We start from the raw sequence: 22,292 nt of genomic DNA, 5'->3' as shown, positions 1-22,292 counted from the left end.
AGGGTGCCTCCAGAAACAAATAAACCAAGAAGAAAAACAGAGGAAAAGAATGCCCAGAATTATATAATCCCAAAATATTCAATTTTATTAAGTAAAATGCATATATACAAATTGAGCCATCAGTTAATAAGGAGAGCAAGGGCCCAAGATGGTATAGCCCACCACTACATTAATCCGGATACAGGGCCGGCCTTAGGTTGGATGGCGCCCTGTGCGGGACTCTCTATTGTTGCCCTCCACAAATTATAAATTAACCACATATATATAGACACACACATACTGGAACATATATACTGTACATACATGAAGACAAATTTAGACACACAGAGAAATATATTTACACATAGGTAAATATATAGACACACACACACAAATAAACATATATACACACACACACTATCTATATACACACACACACACACACACACATATATATATATACATACACACACACACGGCATGTATATACACACACAAATAGCTATATATATATATATACACACACACACACACACACACACACACACACACATATATATATATATATATATATATATATATATATATATATACAGTGAAGGAAATAAGTATTTGATCCCTTGCTGATTTTGTAAGTTTGCCCACTGTCAAAGTCATGAACAGTCTAGAATTTTTAGGCTAGTTTAATTTTACCAGTGAGAGATAGATCATATAAAAAAAAAAAAAAAAATCACATAGTCAAAATTATATATATTTATTTGCATTGTCCACAGAGAAATAAGTATTTGATCCCCTACCAACCATTAAGAGTTCAGCCTCCTCCAGACCAGTTACATGCTCCAAATCAACTTAGTGCCTGCATTAAAGACAGCTGTCTTACATGGTCACCTGTATAAAAGACTCCTGTCCACAGACTCAATTAATCAGTCTGACTCTAACCTCTACAACATGGGCAAGACCAAAGAGCTTTCTAAGGATGTCAGGGACAAGATCATAGACCTGCGCAAGGCTAAAATGAGCTACAAAACCATAAGTAAGACGCTGGGTGAGAAGGAGACAACTGTTGGTGCAATAGTAAGAAAATGGAAGACATACAAAATGACTTTCAATCGACATCGATCTGGGGCTCCATGCAAAATCTCACCTCGTGGGGTATCCTTGATCCTGAGGAAGGTGAGAGCTCAGCCAAAAACTACACGGGGGAACTTGTTAATGATCTCAAGGCAGCTGGGACCACAGTCACCAAGAAAACCATTGGTAACACATTACGCCGTAATGGATTAAAATCCTGCAGTGCCCACAAGGTCCCCCTGCTCAAGAAGGCACATGTACAGGCCCGTCTGAAGTTTGCAAATGAACATCTGGATGATTCTGAGAGTGATTGGGAGAAGGTGCTGTGGTCAGATGAGACTAAAATTGAGCTCTTTGGCATTAACTCAACTCGCCGTGTTTTGAGGAAGAGAAATGCTGCCTATGACCCAAAGAACACCGTCCCCACTGTCAAGCATGGAGGTGGAAACATTATGTTTTGGGGGTGTTTCTCTGCTAAGGGCACAGGACTACTTGACCGCATCAATGGGAGAATGGATGGAGCCATGTACCGTCAAATCCTGAGTGACAACCTCCTTCCCTCCACCAGGACATTAAAAATGACTCGTGGCTGGGTCTTCCAGCATGACAATGACCCGAAACATACAGCCAAGGCAACAAAGGAGTGGCTCAAAATGAAGCACATTAAGGTCATGGAGTGGCCTAGCCAGTCTCCAGACCTTAATCCCATCGAAAACTTATGGAGGGAGCTGAAGATCCGAGTTGCCAAGCGACAGCCTCGAAATCTTAATGATTTACAGATGATCTGCAAAGAGGAGTGGGCCAACATTCCATCTAAAATGTGTGCAAACCTCATCACCAGCTACAAAAAACGTCTGACTGCTGTGCTTGCCAACAAGGGGTTTGCCACCAAGTATTAAGTCTTGTTTGCCAAAGGGATCAAATACTTATTTCTCTGTGCACAATGTAAATAAATATATATAATTTTGACTATGTTATTTTCTTCTTTTTTTTAAATATAATCTATCTCTCACTGGTAAAATTAACCTAGCCTTAAAATTCTAGACTGTTCATGACTTTGACAGTGGGCAAACTTACAAAATCAGCAAGGGATCAAATACTTATTTCCTCCACTGTGTGTATATATATATATATATATATATATATATATATATATATACACACACACACACATATGCACACAAACAAGAGGCACTAATGTGGTAGATATTACCTGCAGTCCTATGTAAAACCACAGTGAGAACTCTGACTACAGATAATGTAGTATAAGTTACCTGCAGTCCTATGTAACACCACAGATATCACACTCTGATAACTATACCCACACAGGCGCACACAGAGAAAAATATACACCTACACACAGATATATATACACATGCAGAAACATATAGAGACCCAGGTACACACTGGAACATATACACACAGACACAAATACACACAGAGACATATAGACACACATAGGCACAGGTGTCTTGTAGGGCGGAGCTTCCTCTTCTGCTCTTGCTGCCTCTGATTCCTCAAATGGCCTGCCCATTGGTGCCCCGTACATGTGGGGAGGCTGCAGCGCCCTGTGCACTCGCACAGGTCGCACACCCCTAAGGCCAGCCCTGTCTGGATAGCAAACCCCAGATGCCTAACCAAGCAATACACAAACACTGATGACCGGGATACAATTATATAGATAGATTGACTACACCAAAAAGCTATTCTGGATACAGGAAATATAATATATAGTGTATGATGACAAAGGTTTAATAAATGTATACTCCTCTATCAGGTTACATGTATCTTTGTATAGTACAAACATTGTAAAAACAGGAGTCTTAATCTCTACACTCCAAAGAGTATATAAAGAGTTATATCCAAAAGGAGAAACATATATATACCTAATGTATGCTGTAGTGTACTTAACACTAGGACAACTCACAATGATTATATTCCCTGCTATCTTATTCAGAGTACCTCTATATATTGAAATGTAGTCCACGCATCATAAATAAGTAACATTCAAAGTATATAGGTATGCAGATATAAAATAATAAAATCCAAAATATATCTGTATCCAGGTATAAATTGGTTGCCTTTAAATTTGGTACATACAATACAGATGAAGTGCATATGCATTGTCACGGGTTTACTTATAGTACCACCACAAAAAATAACTATAACAATATTCAGAAAATATCACCATCAAATTCACAACACATCCTAAGGAGCCAACATTGATGTAGATCAGTAATGGATCAATCACACACCCCTGACATGGTGACAGCATGGCAGTCAACAAGGGAAAAGCAACAACAGAAAAGGTATGTTACATGTAACCTGATAGAAGAGTACACAGTTATTTAACCAATGTCCATTCATCATACACTATATATTATATATACTATATTCAGGATGGATAGATAGATAGATAGATAGATAGATAGATAGATAGATAGATAGATAGATAGATAGATAGATAGCGTAGGTTCCCACCTTACAGAGGTCGCCTTGTCGTGGCAGGTGGGCTAACACTTTTTGATCAAAATGTGCACTAAGAACCTCCCTATTTGTAGGTAGATTTAGCTTTAGTGCATATGTATTTATATTTAGTGGTTTAGGTGGCATTAGTGTTGCAGGGTGCTGTCGCCATTTTTTTATATCTGCTATATTCAGGATAGATAGATAGATAGATAGATAGATAGATAGATAGATAGATAGATAGATAGATAGATAGATAGATAGATAGATTAGATAGAACTTTATTTATCCTGGCAGGGAAATTATTTTGTTATTCACAACTCCCAAAATTTCAAAATACATAATCGAACAAAGAAAAACATTGACATTTCAGAAATACAATAACATACATAAATACATTTAAAAAAACATGATAAAAATAAATATTACCGCTTTAACACAGACATATTATAAAGTGCAATTGCAGTTGACACTAGCTTATTTGTGTTAGAGTTACAATGGTTGAAAAAAGACACATGTCCATCAAGTTCAACCACGAGAAAAAGAGAAGGGATATGGGTAAACTATAGAACATTGTTTACCCCTATTGATTCAGAAAAATGTTAAAAAAATAAATAAAGTAACCATAAGGCATTAACCTACCTGCCCTAAAAAGTAAAAATGTCCCTCCTGATCCTAGGTGGCGATCAGACTGGACCAAACTTCAAGCAAACAATCTATACATTTACATAGGCACTGTGCCTGGATAGACCATCAGTAAAAATATGCCCAGAGAACCTCTTTAAGTATGTTTTGCTATCTTTGGCCACCTGCCTTTCATTTTGTATTTTTGCTGATGTTATTACTTTTTTACAGATTTTATTAAGCTCTTTATAATTTACACACGCTAGAGCTGAACCCTCAGATTTATATTTTTCGAATGCCCTTTTTTTTGTAAATTTTTTGCCCTTTTTACAGAAGGTGTAAGCCATGTGGGGTTAAATAGTAAATGATTCTACTTGTTATATATATAGCAATTAATTTTGCAGCCCTCAGCCTGGGGAAATTGGCCTTCTTAAGTGTTTTTGCCCTCCCAGCCTGTATTTATTTTTTTACAGTATAGGTAAAATGCAACTATGTTGTGTTCACTGTTACCGAGGTTTTCTCGAACAGTGAAATTCCCAATAAGCTCTACATTGTAGTCAATGTATCCATATAATTGTATTCCGCACATGAGTGTTTATGTATGGCTTGGTTAGGCATCTGTTATTTGCTATCCAGATTATTGTAGTGGTGGGCTATACTATCTTGGGCGCTTTTTCCCCTTTTTAACTGATTGCTCAATTTGTATATATACATGTTACTTATAAAACAAAAATCATATGTGGTGATTATATCATTGTGGGCATTCTTTTACTCTGATTTTCATCTTGGTTCAAATGTTAGCTAAGTGCTGTAAAGGTAGAATTCCGCTTTACTGTAGTGTATGTGATGCTACCAAAGCAGCTTAGCCCCCTACCATTAGGCTATGATGTTAAAAGCATACCTAACCTCTTAGGTGACTTTTCAAAATAAGCTGTCATGTGTGTACATGAGGAATAACACTATTTCTGGCCATTATATGACTTGTATGTGGCATTATTTAGCAGATTTCCACTCTGCAGGCTCTGACTCTAATTCTCAGTTTTTCCTGAGCTAGTGGGAGGAGCCTTATTGCTCTCATGTCTTCTATACATTGCACACACATATAGAAGAGAACATCCTGCTCTTCTAGCTCTATCTTTTAAATATATAGAAGCTGCACCAGCGTGGATGAGATTATATAGCAGCAATGAGCAGTGTAGCTGAGAATCCAGCACTTGGAGATATAATACTTACTAGCAAGCTGCTGCTGCAGTGTCTCTGTGTCTCTCTGCCTCTCTCTCACTCTGCTCCCTCTTCCCCTCCAGAGACTTCTATGGGTATCTGTAACCTGATCCCTCAGTGAGCTGATAGTCAGTCGTGTCTTGAGAAGACGGAAAAGCAGTAAATTCAGTTGGGGGGGGGGGGGTTGACAAGTCAAGAAAAAGGCATTTTACCCTAATAAGATAAATTACAATTCTTATACGCCTGTACTATTCATTTATGCAGAGTTTGTTGAAAAGTTAGTGACAATTTAAACTACCCACAGTGGCCAACTGCTCAATCAGTGGAAAGGACCAAAAATACTTTACTTTGTTCTAACATATAATGAATGTATTGTTATTTTATAGTTGGAAAGCTTTAGCACCCCTATTTAATCTCTAATTTATTTCAGACTCTGTGTATCTGGATCACGACTTGTCCCTACAGTATCACCATTACAAAGAGCAGATGAGTCCACATCTAGCACAAGTTCCTTGGCGTCTGAGTCATCAGTTTATTCATTCCTGGAGGAAGAGATCTATGATGTGGAGGGCACTATTGAGGAGTACCTTGCTTATGACAACAGAGAGCAGTTAATAGAACATTTTCCTATACAATAGTTAAATAAGAATGTGGTTATTATAAAAAAAAAATTTACATGTATAAGATCAGAAGTTTTGATGTTTAAGGACTGTAAAATTACGTTTTCTTTACCCATTAGTGATGATGAGGGTTTGGATCAAAAGAAAACTCAACTTCACCAAAAGAGGATTAAGCGGGGCATTCCTCCCGTCTCCCCTAATGATTGCATCAAGGACACAGTTGCGGCAGAGGCTTTTGATGATACCTGGAGGGCTATTGTGGAATCCATGAAAGAACTCCTCATTAAAAAATGGGCAGTTGCCTCAGGTAAACAAATAAAGATTGAATTTGCCATATATTTTTTTTTTAAAGGCTTAGTACCAACTAAGACATTAATGGAATATCCACAGGATATGCTATAAATGTCTGATAGATGCGGATCCCAGCAAATATATTGGGAACAGGTGTCCCGCTTGTTTGGCTATTTCCGTAACCATTATAGAAGTAAATGGAGAGAGCCATGCACAAGTGCGACCACCTCCCTATTTATTCTCTGCCTGGATCAGGTGGCTGCGTCACCAGGCAGGACGGAGGTTGGAGGACCCATATTCTGGAGTGGGTCCCAGAGCTTCCTGAGTTTGGAATACCCCTTTAAGTGGGTTTTTATAAAACATATCGATATTAAAGAGGCTCTGTCGTCAGATTTTGCAACCCCTATCTGCTATTGCAACAGATAGGCGCTGCAATGTAGATTACAGTAACGTTTTTATTTTTAAAAAACGAGCATTTTTTGCCAAGTTATGACCATTTTTGTAGTTATGCAAATGAGGCTTGCAAAAGTCCAAGTGGGTGTGTTTAAAAGTAAAAGTCCAAGTGGGCGTGTATTATGTGCGTACATCGGGGTGTTTTTAATACTTTTACTAGCTGGGCGTTCTGATGAGAAGTATCATCCACTTCTCTTCAGAACGCCCAGCTTCTGCCAGATCACGCTGTGACGTCACTCACAGGTCCTGCATCGTGTCAGACGAGCGAGGACACATCGGCACCAGAGGCTTCAGTTGATTCTGCAGCAGCATCGGCGTTAGCAGGTAAGTCGATGTAGCTACTTACCTGCAAACGCTGATGCTGCTGCAGAATCAACTGTAGCCTCTGGTGCCGATGTGTCCTCGCTCGTCTGACACGATGCAGGACCTGTGAGTGACGTCACAGCGTGATCTGGCAGAAGCTGGGCGTTCTGAAGAGAAGTGGATGATACTTCTCATCAGAACGCCCAGCTAGTAAAAGTATTAAAAACACCCCGATGTACGCACATAATACACGCCCACTTGGACTTTTACTTTTAAACACACCCACTTGGACTTTTACTTTTAAACACACCCACTTGGACTTTTGCAAGCCTCATTTGCATAACTACAAAAATGGTCATAACTTGGCCAAAAATGCTCGTTTTTTTAAAATAAAAACGTTACTGTAATCTACATTGCAGCGCCTATCTGCTGCAATAGCAGATAGGGGTCGCAAAATCTGGTGACAGAGCCTCTTTAAATATGTATTAATCCCAACACCAAGTCTACTTCTTTAAGAATCCAGAGATTATTATTAAATTGTTGCGATCAAACACCAAATTTTGTAAGACATTTCAATGTTTTTTAAAACTGAGTGGGATTCTGCTTTATGGCTGTTGAAGGAAGCCACTGCTGGTTCTGTATTTTTGGCTTTCTTCTACCGTTAGTGGAAGGCAGCACAGTAGATCGTGCTATTTTCTTTGTTGTGTACCTTAGGTTTAAAGAGGACCTGTCACTAGGTCCTAAAAAGTGAGTGAGTGGTCTCACCTAATAGCTGCTGCGTCTGTGAGTCCAGCGGTATTTGTCCTGTACTTGTGCGTCCTCCCGTTGCTGAGCTATGGACCCCTCTTTATTTAGCAACCAATAAGGAAATGACCCGCTGGCTAGCCAAGTGGGTTTGGCCGCCACCGATTCTTAATAGGCGGCGCTACCACTAAGCCTTGATGCTGACCTATCAGCATGTTTCCTAAAGAGAGTGTTTCCAAGACCAAAGTGGTTTTGTTCTCCAATTCCAGTGTATAGTCCAGTATAGCAGTGCTTCAGTAGCTTGATTAGACTAGGACGGTAGAGATAAAATATTAAAGAAATATATCCTGGCAATTTTATATCTAGCAATGTATTAGTAAGTGCTGATAACCTGCTAGTCTATAGGTAGGCTTTAATTTGCATTAACATTACATAAAAATGTAAGTAAAAATAGCAAACAAAAGAACAACAAATATTTTCTGGCAAAAATAATAGCATACATTGTGATATAAGAGTCCTGAGGTGGTTTACCAATTTGATGAGTCAATGCCTACAATATGTACTTGTGTACTAAGGAATAGCTCAAATATGTTCACGCCAATTCAACAACAGTGGATTCGGCAGGCAAGTCCTTGAAGGACTTTTCCAGGCTATGGCCTCAGAGAAAGGAAGATGGTGGTTAGCACTAGGGCTAGATTGGAAATCTTTTAGAGAGTATTTATTTATTTTTTACAATGCAGTTGTAGAGCAGACCGAGGGAACCTCTGTCTCTCCTGAAGACAACCCCTTTTCAAAAATAAGCCGGTTGGTGGATGTGGATCCGGTTTCGCTCACCCCAAGTGATCAGTTGTTTTTGCCAGCTTATCCAAAAAAACAGGGGACAAAAATACAGTTTGTTTCCATTATAGCACATAGAGGATGGTCTCAAGTAGGGAATCCCCCTCTATGATGTCCATATGGACCTAATAGGGCATATGGACAGGGGTTGTACTGATGGGACAACCCCTTCATGAATCTAGACCTTTAATATATATTGCACATGCCATGCTTCACACTAGGGATGATGCCCATATTGATTAGGGTATAAATAACATTTACTTTCATTATTTACTTACTAAATAATATGAGAGTTTCGTATAACAAAAAATAAATGTTAAAAACAAATATGATCTGGTATTATAATCTATGAATAAACACATTCTAAACATATATCTTTGTAAAACAGGGGACTTTTCCATTGTACTGTACAAAAAGTCCATATTTGAAACTAATAAAATATAATACCACTATAAAGGTTCCATAAACTCCTAAAGGAATTTTGAGGCAGATTTTTCTGCCTGCAAAAAAACTCTGTGTGAACTAGGCCTTACAATGGAAGGATTGCAACTCTTTCAGTACTGTAAATGTAATTATAGTCAGACTTGAATCTATGTGCCATTATTTTATCATTGATAACATTATATATCAGAATATATGTTCTAATGGCTTTTCAGGTTTTATCGTAACTAAAATTGTATTTCCTACCTCAGTGGAAATAAAACAAGCAGGAAAGATCCATAATGCTACAAACCATTATCTTCAGCTTCCGATTCCACGGATAACGTCAGCAATAACAGGCGTTCCTCCATCACGAGGCTCTGAGGCACGGAGCATTTCATTTGGTGCTTATGTTTTTACACCACAGGTACAAACTATGGAAACACTGCTGATTCTCCCTCAGCCCTCCACCCTGATCTGTCACCTATACCTATATAATAATATGTCACATATTTCTGATCAGTTTAATCATTTCTATTTTCTTTTTGCAGACAAGTCGTAATTTAAGTAGCGACTTAAATGGCGTAATGACGATACAAGCCAAACCTCTACAGCATCGCCATTCTGGACTGGTAGAGAAGACACAGTATGTATTGTTACAGTATTTGACAAATTTACCTGAAGATAGTAAATGCATGCAGGTGTAGCAGAGCTGAATCTGTAAACTAACAAAGCATATCAATAATGCCAAAGGCAAAAAAATGAGCCCTTGTTTCCCAGGTACCCATTGAATGCTTACTAATATTATAACGTTTAGGTAATAGTGGTAAATTCGAAGCCTTCCACCAAAGGAAATTTATAATTTCTATACTCTACGTAAAATCGTAATTAAATCACTGGAGTGGGACTAGAGTTTAATAAAATATAACTTTTACTCATATCTTTTTTTCAAAATAAGTGTGCAATACAAGAACACACCAGGACAAAACTTTTCACAACAGAAAAAATCTCCCTGTCGTGAAGGGAATATGAACACTCTATGCAATTATATGCCAATTTATGCAAATTATATTTATGTTTTTTTGCAGAGTGTATGTAGTGCTCCAAATAATTTCAATATGTGGAAATAGTGTTCTTCCCAGAGAAATAGATGTTAATATCTATGGGGTTGTAAACCCTCCTACCCGTTCCGTAGTGTGACAGAGTCCGTGCTGTTTCTATGGCTCGGGACTGGGAAACCTCACTGTTCCTTTCTTATATCTAGGCAATCAGTTTTTGCCTTCTCCCCAGACTACGTCACACTACGGAACGGGTAAGAGGGTTTACAACCCCATAGATATTAACATCTATTTCTCTGGGAAGAAAACCACCGAAGTCGCGCCCTCAGGGGAAAATGGGGCTAATCACGTAGAGGTCTCCTATTTATGACCTCACTCGTGATGTCCGGTAAACTGATGCTACTAATCGAAGTGTTTCTCATAAGACAAGCCCCTAGGTAGAAAGATTTGCTCCAATCACGCAGCGCTAACGCCCAACCAATGAGGGACTTGCTTTCGCTCCTGTAGTTAGAATGATTGACAGGAGTGTGCTCCAACCCGGCAACGCTAACGCCCGACCAATAGGGGACTCACTTTCGCGCCTGCGTAGTAGAAGGAAATTTCACCGGATTGATAAGTATAGAATCCAGTTCACTGCGCATGTCAGTGAACTTAGAATTTGGAGCATATACGTCCTTAAAGTGATGATGAAAATATATATCACAGAAGCACCAGGTGAAACAGGAAAAAAGCCACTGCGCTTGTCAATGAACTTGGATACAAAAAAGCAGTGGAAGACACAAATTTAAGTATGTGAAATAGATGGATTATAATAAAAAATAATAAATGAAAATATTCCACTATCAGTTACTCTGTACCAATGCCCATCTACTTGGTAGAGTATCTTATACTTACATAGTTACATAGTTTGTACGGCTGAAAAAAGACACATGTCCATCAAGTTCAACCAAGGGACGGGAAAAGGGAAGGGAAAAATTTCTACACATAGGAGCTAACACTTTTTTGTTCCAGGAAATTATCTAACCTTTTTTTTAAAGCCATCTACTGTCCCTGCTGTGACCAGCTCCTGCGGTAGGCTATTCCATAAATTCACAGTTCTCACAGTAAAGAAGGCTTTTCGCCTCTGCAGGTTGAACCTTTTTTTCTCCAGACGGAGGGAGTGCCCCCTTGTTTTTGAGGGGGTTTTACATGGAACGGGATTTCACCATATTTTTTGTATGTGCCATTAATATATTTAAATAAATTAATCATGTCCCCCGTAGTCGTCTTTTTTTCAAGGCTAAATAGGTTTAATTCTTTCCTCATAACTTAGATTCTCCATGCCCCTTATTAGCTTCGTTGCTCTTCTTTGTATTTTTTCCAACTCCAGGGCATCCTTTCTATGAACTGGAGCCCAGAACTGAACTGCATATTCTAGATGAGGCCACACTAATGCTTTGTAAAGTGGTAATATTATATCCCTGTCCCGCGAGTCCATGCCTCTTTTAATACACGACAATATCCTGCTGGCCTTTGAAGCAGCTGATTGACATTTCATGGTTATTTAGTTTATGATTTACAAGTACACCCAGATCCTTCTCAACAAGTGACTCCCCCAGTGTAGCTCCCCCTAGGACATATGATGCATGCAGGTTGTTGGTACCCAGATGCATAACTTTACATTTATCTACATTAAACTTCATTTGCCAACTGGATGCCCAAACACTTAGTTTGTTTAAATCCGCTTGCAATTCACGAACATCTTCCATAGACTGAACTATATTACATAGCTTGGTGTCATCTGCAAAAATAGAAATAGTGCTATTAATCCCATCCTCTATATCATTAATAAATACGTTGAATAATAGTGGTCCCAGCACTGAACCCTGGGGTACACCACTTATTACCGGGGACCATTCAGAATAGGAATCATTTACCACAACTCTCTGGATACGGTCCTTGACCAAATTCTCAATCCAATTACAAACTATATTTTCTAAACCTATAGTCCTTAATTTACCCATTAGACGTCTATGAGGGACAGTGTCAAATGCCTTTGCAAAGTCCAAAAACACTAAATCCACAGCGGCCCCTCTGTCTAGGCTTCTGCTCACCTCTTCATAAAAACAGATTAGGTTAGTTTGACAACTTCTGTCCTTAGTAAAACCGTGCTGGCTGTCACTTATAATATTATTTTTTGTCACATAATCCTGCATATAGTCCCTCAATAGCCCCTCAAACATTTTCCCCATGATGGATGTTAAGCTTACTGGTCTATAATTACCCGGGGAAGACCTAGAGCCCTTTTTGAAAATAAGCACCACATTTGCCCTGCGCCAGTCCCTTGGCACTATACCAGTCACTAGAGAATCTCTGAATATTATGAAAAGGGGGACAGAAATAACTGAACTAAGCTCTTTAAGAATTCTAGGGTGTAACCCATCTGGTCCCGGGGCCTTGTGCACATTTATTTTATTTAATTCATCCAATTCAGTATATAAACTGATGTATTAACAGCACTGGCACCGGCTACATCAGCTGCTCTTTCTTCTGTTGTATATACAGAGCAGAAGAACCCATTTAGTAACTCTGCCTTCTCTTGATCCCCTGTGACCAACTCTCCATTACCACTATCTAGGGGTCCTACATGTTCAGACCTTGGCTTTTTTGCATTTATATACTTGAAGAATTTTTTGGGATTTGTTTTACTATCCTTGGCCACCTGCCTTTCATTTTGTATTTTTGCTAATTTTATTACATTTTTATTACATTTTTACAGATTTTATTAAGCTCTTTATATTTTACAAAGGCTACAGATGTACCCTCAGATTTGTATTTTTTAAATGCCCTTTTTTTGTCATGTATGCCCCTTTCACAGAAGGTGTAAGCCATGTGGGGTTTAATTTGAGTCGTTTAAACTTGTTATCTATAGGAATAAATTTTGCACTATAATTACTCAAAGTAGATTTGAAAATCTCCCATTTATCATTTGTCCCATTATTTAAGATTAGTTCTTCCCAGTCTATATCCTGAATTGCAGCCCTCATCCTGGGGAAATTGGCTTTCTTAAAATTAAATGTTTTTGCCCTCCCAGCCTGTGTTTGTTTTTTACAGTATAGGTAAAATGTAACTATATTGTGATCACTGTTACCGAGGTTTTCACGAACATTGACATTCCCAACAAGATCTGCATTATTAGAAATGACCAGATCCAACAGAGCTTCACCTCTAGTCGGGTCTTCTACAAACTGGCACATAAAATTTTCCTGCAACAGGTTTGCAGTTGAAGCCGAACCATGATGCTAATTAATATCCCGGAAATTAAATTCTCCCACTACAGTACCAGCCTGTGCAGCCCGCTTCATCTGTTTATATAGCTGGCCTTCCATCTCCTCAGTTATATTGGGGGGTCTATAGATTACACCAAAAGTAATTTTTGCAGTGTTTACCTCCCTTTCTAGTTCCACCCACAAGGTTTCAACCTCCTCACAGTATTCACCCACTATTGTCTCTTTCACACTCGCCTTCATATCACTTCTCACATACAGACATACACCACCACCTTTCCTATTTGTCCTGTCTTTCCGAAACCGTGTAAAACCCTGTAGATTTACAGCCCAGTCATGTGAAGAGTCCAGCCATGTTTCAGCAACACCAACTATATCTATATTTTCTTCCAGTACCAAATCTGAGAATAACTTAAGAAATTGGAGACATCAGCAATGTGTATACATATTTAAAGACAAAATATTAGTACAATCAATATGTGAACACAACCATATCAGGATGTATTTGCAAGGTTAAACCAGTATTGACAGTATTTAAAAGGACAAGGATTTTTGGAAAGTGCAAAAATGTCTGCAAAGCTCATAGGGGGATCTACCAATGATTTGCATTTACAAGAAGGCTACAAAAGTAAAGCCCTCATTGAGTCCACCAGGACTAAGGCTGTTTAGATGGTAAATCCACCGCGCTTCCTCCTGTAACAACCTACTGTCAAAATTACCCCCTCTAGGACCAGGTTTCAACAAAGTGATACCCCAAAATTGAATGGATCTAGTATCATTCTCATGCACACATCTCATGTGTCTGGACAGTGGGGTATGTTCTTTACACTTAATAGAGCTTAAATGCTTGGAGATTCTTCTTCTAAATTGTTGAATAGTTTTGCCTACATAGACTTTAGGGCATGGACATTTTGCAATATATAAAACTCCAGCACTCTGGCAGTTAATAAACGGTCTAATCTCATATGACTTCCCATTAGAAGGATTGACAAAATTCTACATTTTTGGCATTAAAGGACAGAAAGAACAGTGTCCAAATGGATAGGAACCAAAGGTAGGTGAGGGGAGGCATATTGACATATCTATGGAAAAAATCCCATTTTCACTCTGCAACATCGAGTGCACACCAATTTCTGCCAATCACCTGTGGGGTTAATATGCTCACTACACCCCTAGATGAATACCTTGGGGGGTGTAGTTTCCAAAATGGGGTCACTTTTGGGGGGGATCTACTGTTTTGGTCCCTAAGGGACTTTGCAAATGCGACATAGCGCCCAGAAACCAATCCAGCAAAATCTGTACTCCAAAAGCCAAATGGTACTCTGAGCCCTACTCTGTGCCCAAACAGCAGTTTATGACCACATATGTGGTATTGCCGTACACAGGAGAAGTTGCTTTACAAGTGTTGGGGTGCTTTTATTCATTTATTTGTTGAGAAAATGAAACCTTTTCAGCTAAAACTACGTCTTATTGAAGAAAAAGGTTTTTTTTTATTTTCACTGCCCAATTCTAATAAAATCTATGAAACACCTGTGGGGCCAACATGCTCACTACACCCCTAGAAGAATTCCTCAAGGGGTGTAGTTTCGTGAATCGAGTCACTTTTGGGGAGTTTCCACTGTTCGGTACCTTAGGAGCTTTGCAAAAGTGACATGGTGTCAAGAAACCAATCCAGCAAAATGTGTGCTCCAAAAGCCAAATGGCGCTCCTTCTCTTCTGATCCTTGCCGTGTGCCCAAACAGCCGTTTATGACCACAAATGGGGTATTACTGTACTCCAGAGAAGTTGCTTTACAAATGTTGGGGTTATTTTATTCCTTTATTTGTTGATAAAATGAACAATTTTGAGCTAAATCTACGTCTTATTGGAAAAAAAGAAGATTTTTTTTTATCTTCACTGCCCAATTATAATAAAATCTACGAAACCCCTGTGGGATCAAAATGCTCACTACACCACTAGATGGATTCTTTAAGGGGTGTAGTTTCCTAAATGGAGTCACATTTTTGGTGTTTTCACTGTTTTGGTCCCTTAGGGGCTTTGCAAATGCGACGTGATCTCCGCAAACCATTCCTGATAGATTTGAGCTCCAAAAGCCAAATGGCGCTCTTTCCCTTCTAAGCTCCGCCGTGTGTCCAAACAGCCGTTTATGACCACATGTGGGGTATTGTTTTACTCGGGAGAAATTGCTTTACAAATGTAGTGGTGCATTTTCTCCTTTAGTCCTTGTGGAAATTAGAAAAAATTACATTTTCTTTGAAAGAATGTAGATTTTCACGGCCTAATTCCAATAATTTCTGCAAAAAACCTGCGGTGTCAAAATGCTCACTATACCCCTAAATAATTTCCTCAAGGGGTATAGTTTCCAAAATGGGGTCACTTTTGGGGGATTTGAACTGTTTGGCACCGCAAGAGCCTTTCAAACCTGACATGGTGCCTAAAATATTTTCTAATAAAAAGGAGGCCCTAAAATCCTCTAGGTGCTCCTTTGCTTCTGAGGCCTGTGCTTCAGTCAATAAGTGCACTAGGGCCACATGTGGGGTATTTCTAAAAACTGCAGAATCTGGGCAATAGATATTGAGTTGCGTTTCTCTGGTAAAACTTTCTGTGTTACAAAAAAAATAGATGAAAAATGAATTTCTGCCCAAAAATAAAGAAATGTGAAAATTTCACATCTACTTTGCCTTAATTCCTGTGAAACGTGTAAAGGGTTAAGAAACTTTCTAAATGCTGTTTTGAATACTTTGAGGGGTAACGTTTTTAAAATGGGGTGACTTATCGGGGGTTTCTAATATATAAGGCCCTAAAATCCGCTTCACAACTGAACTGGTCCCTGTAAAAATAGCCTTTTGAAATTTTCTTGAAAAATGTGAGAAATTGCTGCTAAAGTTCTAAGCCTTGTAATGTCCTAGAAAAATAAAAGGATGTTCAAAAAACAATGCCAATCTAAAGTAGAAATATGGGGGATGTTAATTAGCAACAATTTTGTGTGGTATTACTATCTGTCATAAGCAGATACATATCAATTTAGAAAAATGCTAATTTTTGCAATTTTTCGCAAAATTTCGGTGTTTTTCACAAATACTTAATGTATCGAGCAAATTTTGCCAGTAACATAAAGTCCAATGTGTCACGAGAAAACAGTCTCAGAATCGCTTGGATAGGTAAAAGCATTCCGAAGTTATTACCACATAAAGTGAAACATGTCAGATTTGAAAAAATTGACTGTGTCCTGAAGGCCAAAACATGCTGCGTCCTTAAGGGGTTAAGGACGTATGTGCTCCAAATTCTAAGTTCACTGACATGCGCAGTGAACTGGATTCTATACTTATTAATCAGGTGACATTTCCTTCTACGCAGGCGCGAAAGTGAGTCCCCTATTGGCCGGGCGTTAGCGTTGCGGGGTTGGAGCACACTCCTGTCAATCATTCTAACTACAGGAGCGAAAGCAAGTACCTCATTGGTTGGGCGTTAGCGCTGCATGATTGGAGCAAATCTTTCTACTTTGGGGCTTGTCTTATGAGGATCACTTCGATTGGTAGCATCAGTTTACCTGACGTCATGAGTGAGGTCATAAATAGGAGACCTCGCCGCGTTCACCGCCATTAGCCCCATTTTCTCCTGAGGACGCCACTACAGTGGTGAAACATGTCGGGGGGGCTTTTCTCTTTTTTAAAATGCATGTGTTCTGTCAATTCTAAGTCCCTTTTCAAGCGGACTGCAGCCGCTAACTATAGTTGTCTCATACAGGCAGTGCTGTCATCATAGGTGTTGGTTTGACCCTGCACTCCGATAGTACAGACTACTGAGCAATAATAGCATTACTATATAGGGACTTTAACCTTCATTTGTTAGCTTAATAGTTATTTACAATAAAGTGATACGTTATAATATTACTAAGCATTCAATAGGTACCTGGGAAATAAGGGCTAATCTTTTTGCTTTTGGCAATATTGATGAGTTTTGTTCGTATCTCAGCCCACCAGTTACCTGGGTCTTCCGTTTTGTTCTTTCGTGGAATCTGTAAACTGTTACTTTTGTGCAGCATGATAATCAGTACTTTTACTTGCAGTCCTATGGAAAACCACAGATATCCCAAGCCAGCTCTGCTTCATGGACCAACTTACTTCTGCTAAATCTGCAATATAAATAGAGTGGAAGTGCAGGTCCGCAAATAAAATGCATTCACTCAATTCTGTCTTTGGTGCAGCCTACAATTACATTTTCTTCTTTCAGTGATGTGAATTTATCTCTAGAACCATTTTTATATAGAAAGTCTGTTTATCTATGAGTATATTTTTGGAGTTTCGAACAAATCAGAAATACAAGCACTTACATGCCATGGCATGCTATGAATGAGGTTATTAATGGTTGTCTGGGGAATGTTATGCCACACTGAATGCACTTGGACACGCAAATCATCAATATTGGCTGCTGGCATCTCCCATTGCAATTGCCGACCAATGACGACCCAGATGTGCTCTATGGGAGACAAGTTCGGAGACTCTGCAGGCCATGGTAGCATGTTTAGGCCTCACAGGCTGCTCACAGTAGCACGAGCAACATTCTACTTGTCCTGTTGAAAAACGGCTTCTGGGACACTTTGCAGAAATGGCCGTACCACTGATTCCATGACCAAATCAATGTAATGCCGAGCTGTTAGTGTACCTGAAATGAAGACTAGAGGGTTCCTGGCTACTGTACATTATGCCACCCCACACCATAATTCTGGTAGTAGGACCAGTGTCACGTTCCCTTGTGAAGGCCACTTCATGGCAATGCACAAGTGGTCTCCAGACAAATCTCTGATTATCATTTAGTCCGAGACAAAAGCAGAACTCATCACTGAAGTGGATAGACCTTCATTCCAGCCTCCATTGCCATCTTGCTGTGCACTATTATAGCCTTTGAGAGCTGTGGCGTGAGGCCAATAGAACACCTGTAGCTGGACATCTGGATCGTAGCCCAATGTCGTGCAAACACCTTCTGGTTTGTGTCGTCACTGGTTGCCGCCCTAGGCTTGGGTTGTGATGTCCAATTTCTCCTCCACGCACCTCCTGCTGTCACTCCCATTCGTTGTTCTCCCGACCTCCGAGACACACAATGTTGAACAGTGCTAACATCTCGGCCTAGGCGCGTAGCGATCTGCCGGAGTGATAAACCAAGTTCCCTCAGCTCAAGGATTCTACCCCTATCAGTTTGCGACAAGTGGAGGTAACTGGCACGTTGACAAACAGAAGGCATCGCACAATCATTGCACACCACTTGATTTATGAGGTTTCATGGGGCTAATAAACTTTGCTTTCGAACAATCTTTTATGCCCCTCCCACATGACACCGATTGGGGCTAGGTGATGGAAAATGTGATCATTTTCAGATCTTAGCGACACCTGCTACTTCCGCGATTTGCATAACCTTACGGCTTGCCCTTCATGGTGTTGAAATATCAATGTTGAGGAGTGTAGTTTTGCCTCTATACAAATCACTATTTAGACCACACATGGCATATTGTGTACTATTTTAACCCCTTCCTGCTCCTGGACGTACTATTACGCATTGGCAGCTGTATCGTTCGCGCTCCATGACGGAATAGTACGTCTCGGGAGTAACGGCAGTTTCGGCCGTCCTCCCGACACATACAGGAGCTGTGACAGCTGCTGTCTTGTTCAGCAGCTGTCACAGCTCCTACAGCGGGGACCGATCGCTGTTTCCCCACTGATTAACCCCTTAAAAGCCGCGTTCTATAGAGATCGCGGCTTTTTAGGGGTTAAGTTGCCATCGCCGGCCTGCTACGCGATAGCTGCCGGCGATGGTGACTATGGCAACCGGACACCAAACAATGGCGTCCGGCTATGCCATAGACGGAAGCCTAGTGGGTCCTGACAACGTCAGGACCCACTATGCTTGCTGTCAGTGAGTAGCTGACAGTTCTAATACACTGCACTACGCATGTAGTGCAGTGTATTAGAATTGCGATCAGGGCCTGCTGCCCTCAAGTCCCCTAGTGGGACAAAGTAATACAGTAAATAAAAAGTTAAAAGAAGTTGTGTAAAAATAAGAAAATAAAGTTTTAAAAGTATTAAAAGTAAAAATCCCCCTTTTTCCCTTATCAGTCATTTATTATTAATAAAAATATATAAACAAACAAATAAACTGTACATAATTGGTATTGCCGCGTCCGTAACGGCCTGAACTACAAAATTATTTCGTTATTTATCCCGCACGGTGAACGCCGTAAAGGAAAATAATAATAAACCGAACCACAATCACAATTGTTTGGTCACTTCACCTCCCAAAAAATGGAATAAAAAGAGATCAAAAAGTTGCATGTTCCGAAAAATGGTACTGATCGAAACTACAGTTCGTTACGCAAAAAATAAGTCCTCGCACGGCTTTATTGATTGAAAAATAAAAACGTTATGGCTCTTAGAATAAGGCAACACAAAAAGTAAATGATTGTTTACAAAACGTATTTTATTGTGCAAACGCCATAAGACATAAAAAAAAACTATAAACATCTGGTATCGCCGTAATCGTATCGCCCCGCAGAATAAAGTGAATATGTCATTTATAGCGCACGGTGCACGCAGTAAAAAAAAAAAGAATAAAAAAACAATAGTAGAATTGCTGTTTATTAGTCACCACGCCACCTAAAAATAGAATAAAAACTGATCAAAAAGCCGCATGCACCCCAAGAAAACTACAATGCATTCCTCAAGGGGTCTAGTTTCCAAATTGGGGTCACTTTTGGGGGGTTCCCAATGTTTTGGCACCACAAGACCTCTTCAAACCGGACATGGTGCCTAATAAAAAAGAGGCCTCAAAATCCACTAGGTGCTCCGTTGCTTCAGAGGCCGGTGCTTCAGTCCATTACCGCACTAGGGCCACATGTGGGATATTTCTCAAAACTGCAGAATCTGGGCAATACGTATTAAGTTGCGTTTCTGTGATAAATCCTTTTGTGTTATAAAAAAAATGGTATAAAGAGGATTTTCTGACAAAAAAAAATATGTAAATTTCACCTCTACTTTGCTCTAAATTTCTGTGAAACACCTAAAGGGTTCATAAACTTTCTAAATGCTGTTGTGAATACTTTGAGGGGTCTAGTTTCTAAAATGGCGTATTTGATAGGGGTTTCTAATATATGGGCCCCTCAAAGCAACTTCAGAACTGAACTGGAACCTAAAAAAATAAATAAATGAGGCAATACTTCGCTTCTTACATTATACTGATAATGAGCCATGCCCACCCCGAGATGACCCCAGTTTTGACCGTTTGTATAAACGGAGACCCCTATTAGACCGTTCCAGTGCCCGGTTTTCCCAAGCATTCACCCCCGAGAAGTGTATTTCTATTGATGAGTCCCTGGTACATTTTAAAGGGAGGGTTCAATTCCGCGAGTACCTGCCGGGTAAGAGGGCAAGGTATGGCGTGAAGATGTATAAGCTGCGAGAGTGCATCCGGGTATACCTACAGGTTTAGGCTATATGAAGGAAAGGCAACCCCCAAACCAGACTGCATCCTGGACTACAATAGGTACATGGGAGGTGTGAACTTGTCAGATCAAATCCTGAAGCCCTACAGCGCCATGCGGTGTGGTATAAGAAGCTGGCCGGGCACATCATACAGATGGCTTTGTACAATGCGTACGTGCTACATCGATGTGCAGGCCAGAGGGGAACTTTCCTGGAATTTCAAGAGGTGATTATCAAGAACCTAATCTTTAGGGACCAAGAAGGGGGGGCACCCAGTACTTCTGGAAGCAGGGCCACACGCATCGTACCAAGGCAGCAACACTTTCCAGGAGAAGTTCCCCAAACTGGCAAGAAGGGAAAAAGTCAAAAGAGGTGCAAAGTCTGCTATAAGGGATGACACAATATATCAATGTGACACGTGTCCCGAATAACCAGAGCTCTGTATGAAAGTCAGTTTTAAAATTTATCATACATCCCTTGGTTTATAATTTACCCCAATTTTACTTACCCTGATGCACTCCGCACAGCTTATCCCCCCTCGTCTTTCCCTTCTGAGCCCTGCTGTGTGTCCAGGCAGCTGATAACAGCCACATGTAGGGTATTGCCATACCCGTTAGAACCAACATTACAGTTTATGGGGTGTAGGTCTCTGGTCAAAATGCTCACTACACCTCTAGATGAATGCCTTAAAGGGAATGTGTTGCCAGAAAAACATGTTTGTTTTTTTCAAATTAAACATTTAGTGTGTGGGTGATTTAAACATTGTTCAAATTTTTTTTATTTTTTTCACGAGTCAGGAAATATTATAAATTAATTCAAAATTTATAATACTACCCATTTTTGGTCACTAGATGGAGCTATTCCCAAAATTGCAGCATTGCAACATTGGGTTAAAAGCCCTCGCTCTAGTGAGCTCTCAGCATCCCCCCCTCCTTTATCCTGGCTAGTGCCGGGATAAACGAGGGGTTTGAACGGTGTAACCTCCTACACTGTGTGTCGCCATTTTTTGAGCTAACACACAGTGTAGTAGGTTTACATACAGTAGTAAACACACACAAACACGAACATACATTGAAATCTCTTACCTGCTCCTGCCGCCGCGGCTCCCTCCGGCCCGTCCGATCCGTTTGCTGCCGCTGGTCCAAGTGCACAAATCCGGAAGCCGCGACCGGAAGTAGTAATATTACTGTCCGGCCGCGACTTCCGGTCCACAGGAAAATGGCGCCGGACGGCGCCAATTTCGAATTGGACTGTGTGGGAGCGGCGCATGCGCAGTTCCCACACAGACGCCGTACACTGAAGTCAATGGGACGGGAGCCGTTCGCAGTCCCTATGGGACTGTGGCTGCCGTATTCCATGTCTGTATGTGTCGTTAATCGACACAGACAGAAATGGAACAAAAAATGGCAGCCCCCATAGGGAAGAAAAAATGTAAAAATAAGAAAAAGTAAAACACAAACACACAAA

The 22,292-nt window shown here is 40.1% G+C and overlaps 1 protein-coding gene across 2 annotated transcripts in view; it reads left to right on the top strand.

Moving 5' to 3' along the window:
- The window catches only part of FAM149A (family with sequence similarity 149 member A), an 85,916-nt gene that overhangs the window by 37,739 nt on the left and 25,885 nt on the right, over nucleotides 1-22,292 (top strand). For both annotated transcript variants that reach the window (XM_075860161.1, XM_075860160.1), the window contains exons 6-9: nucleotides 5,792-5,971; nucleotides 6,101-6,288; nucleotides 9,302-9,456; nucleotides 9,581-9,675. In XM_075860161.1, coding sequence (XP_075716276.1) covers nucleotides 5,792-5,971; nucleotides 6,101-6,288; nucleotides 9,302-9,456; nucleotides 9,581-9,675 — 618 coding nt within the window. The remainder of the gene's footprint in view (nucleotides 1-5,791; nucleotides 5,972-6,100; nucleotides 6,289-9,301; nucleotides 9,457-9,580; nucleotides 9,676-22,292) is intronic.

The sequence above is a fragment of the Rhinoderma darwinii genome, chromosome 1, assembly GCF_050947455.1.
Source record: "Rhinoderma darwinii isolate aRhiDar2 chromosome 1, aRhiDar2.hap1, whole genome shotgun sequence".
NCBI lineage: Eukaryota > Metazoa > Chordata > Amphibia > Anura > Rhinodermatidae > Rhinoderma > Rhinoderma darwinii.
The sequence above is the reverse complement of the archived record's forward strand: the minus strand, read 5'-3'. Positions and strand labels throughout refer to the sequence as shown.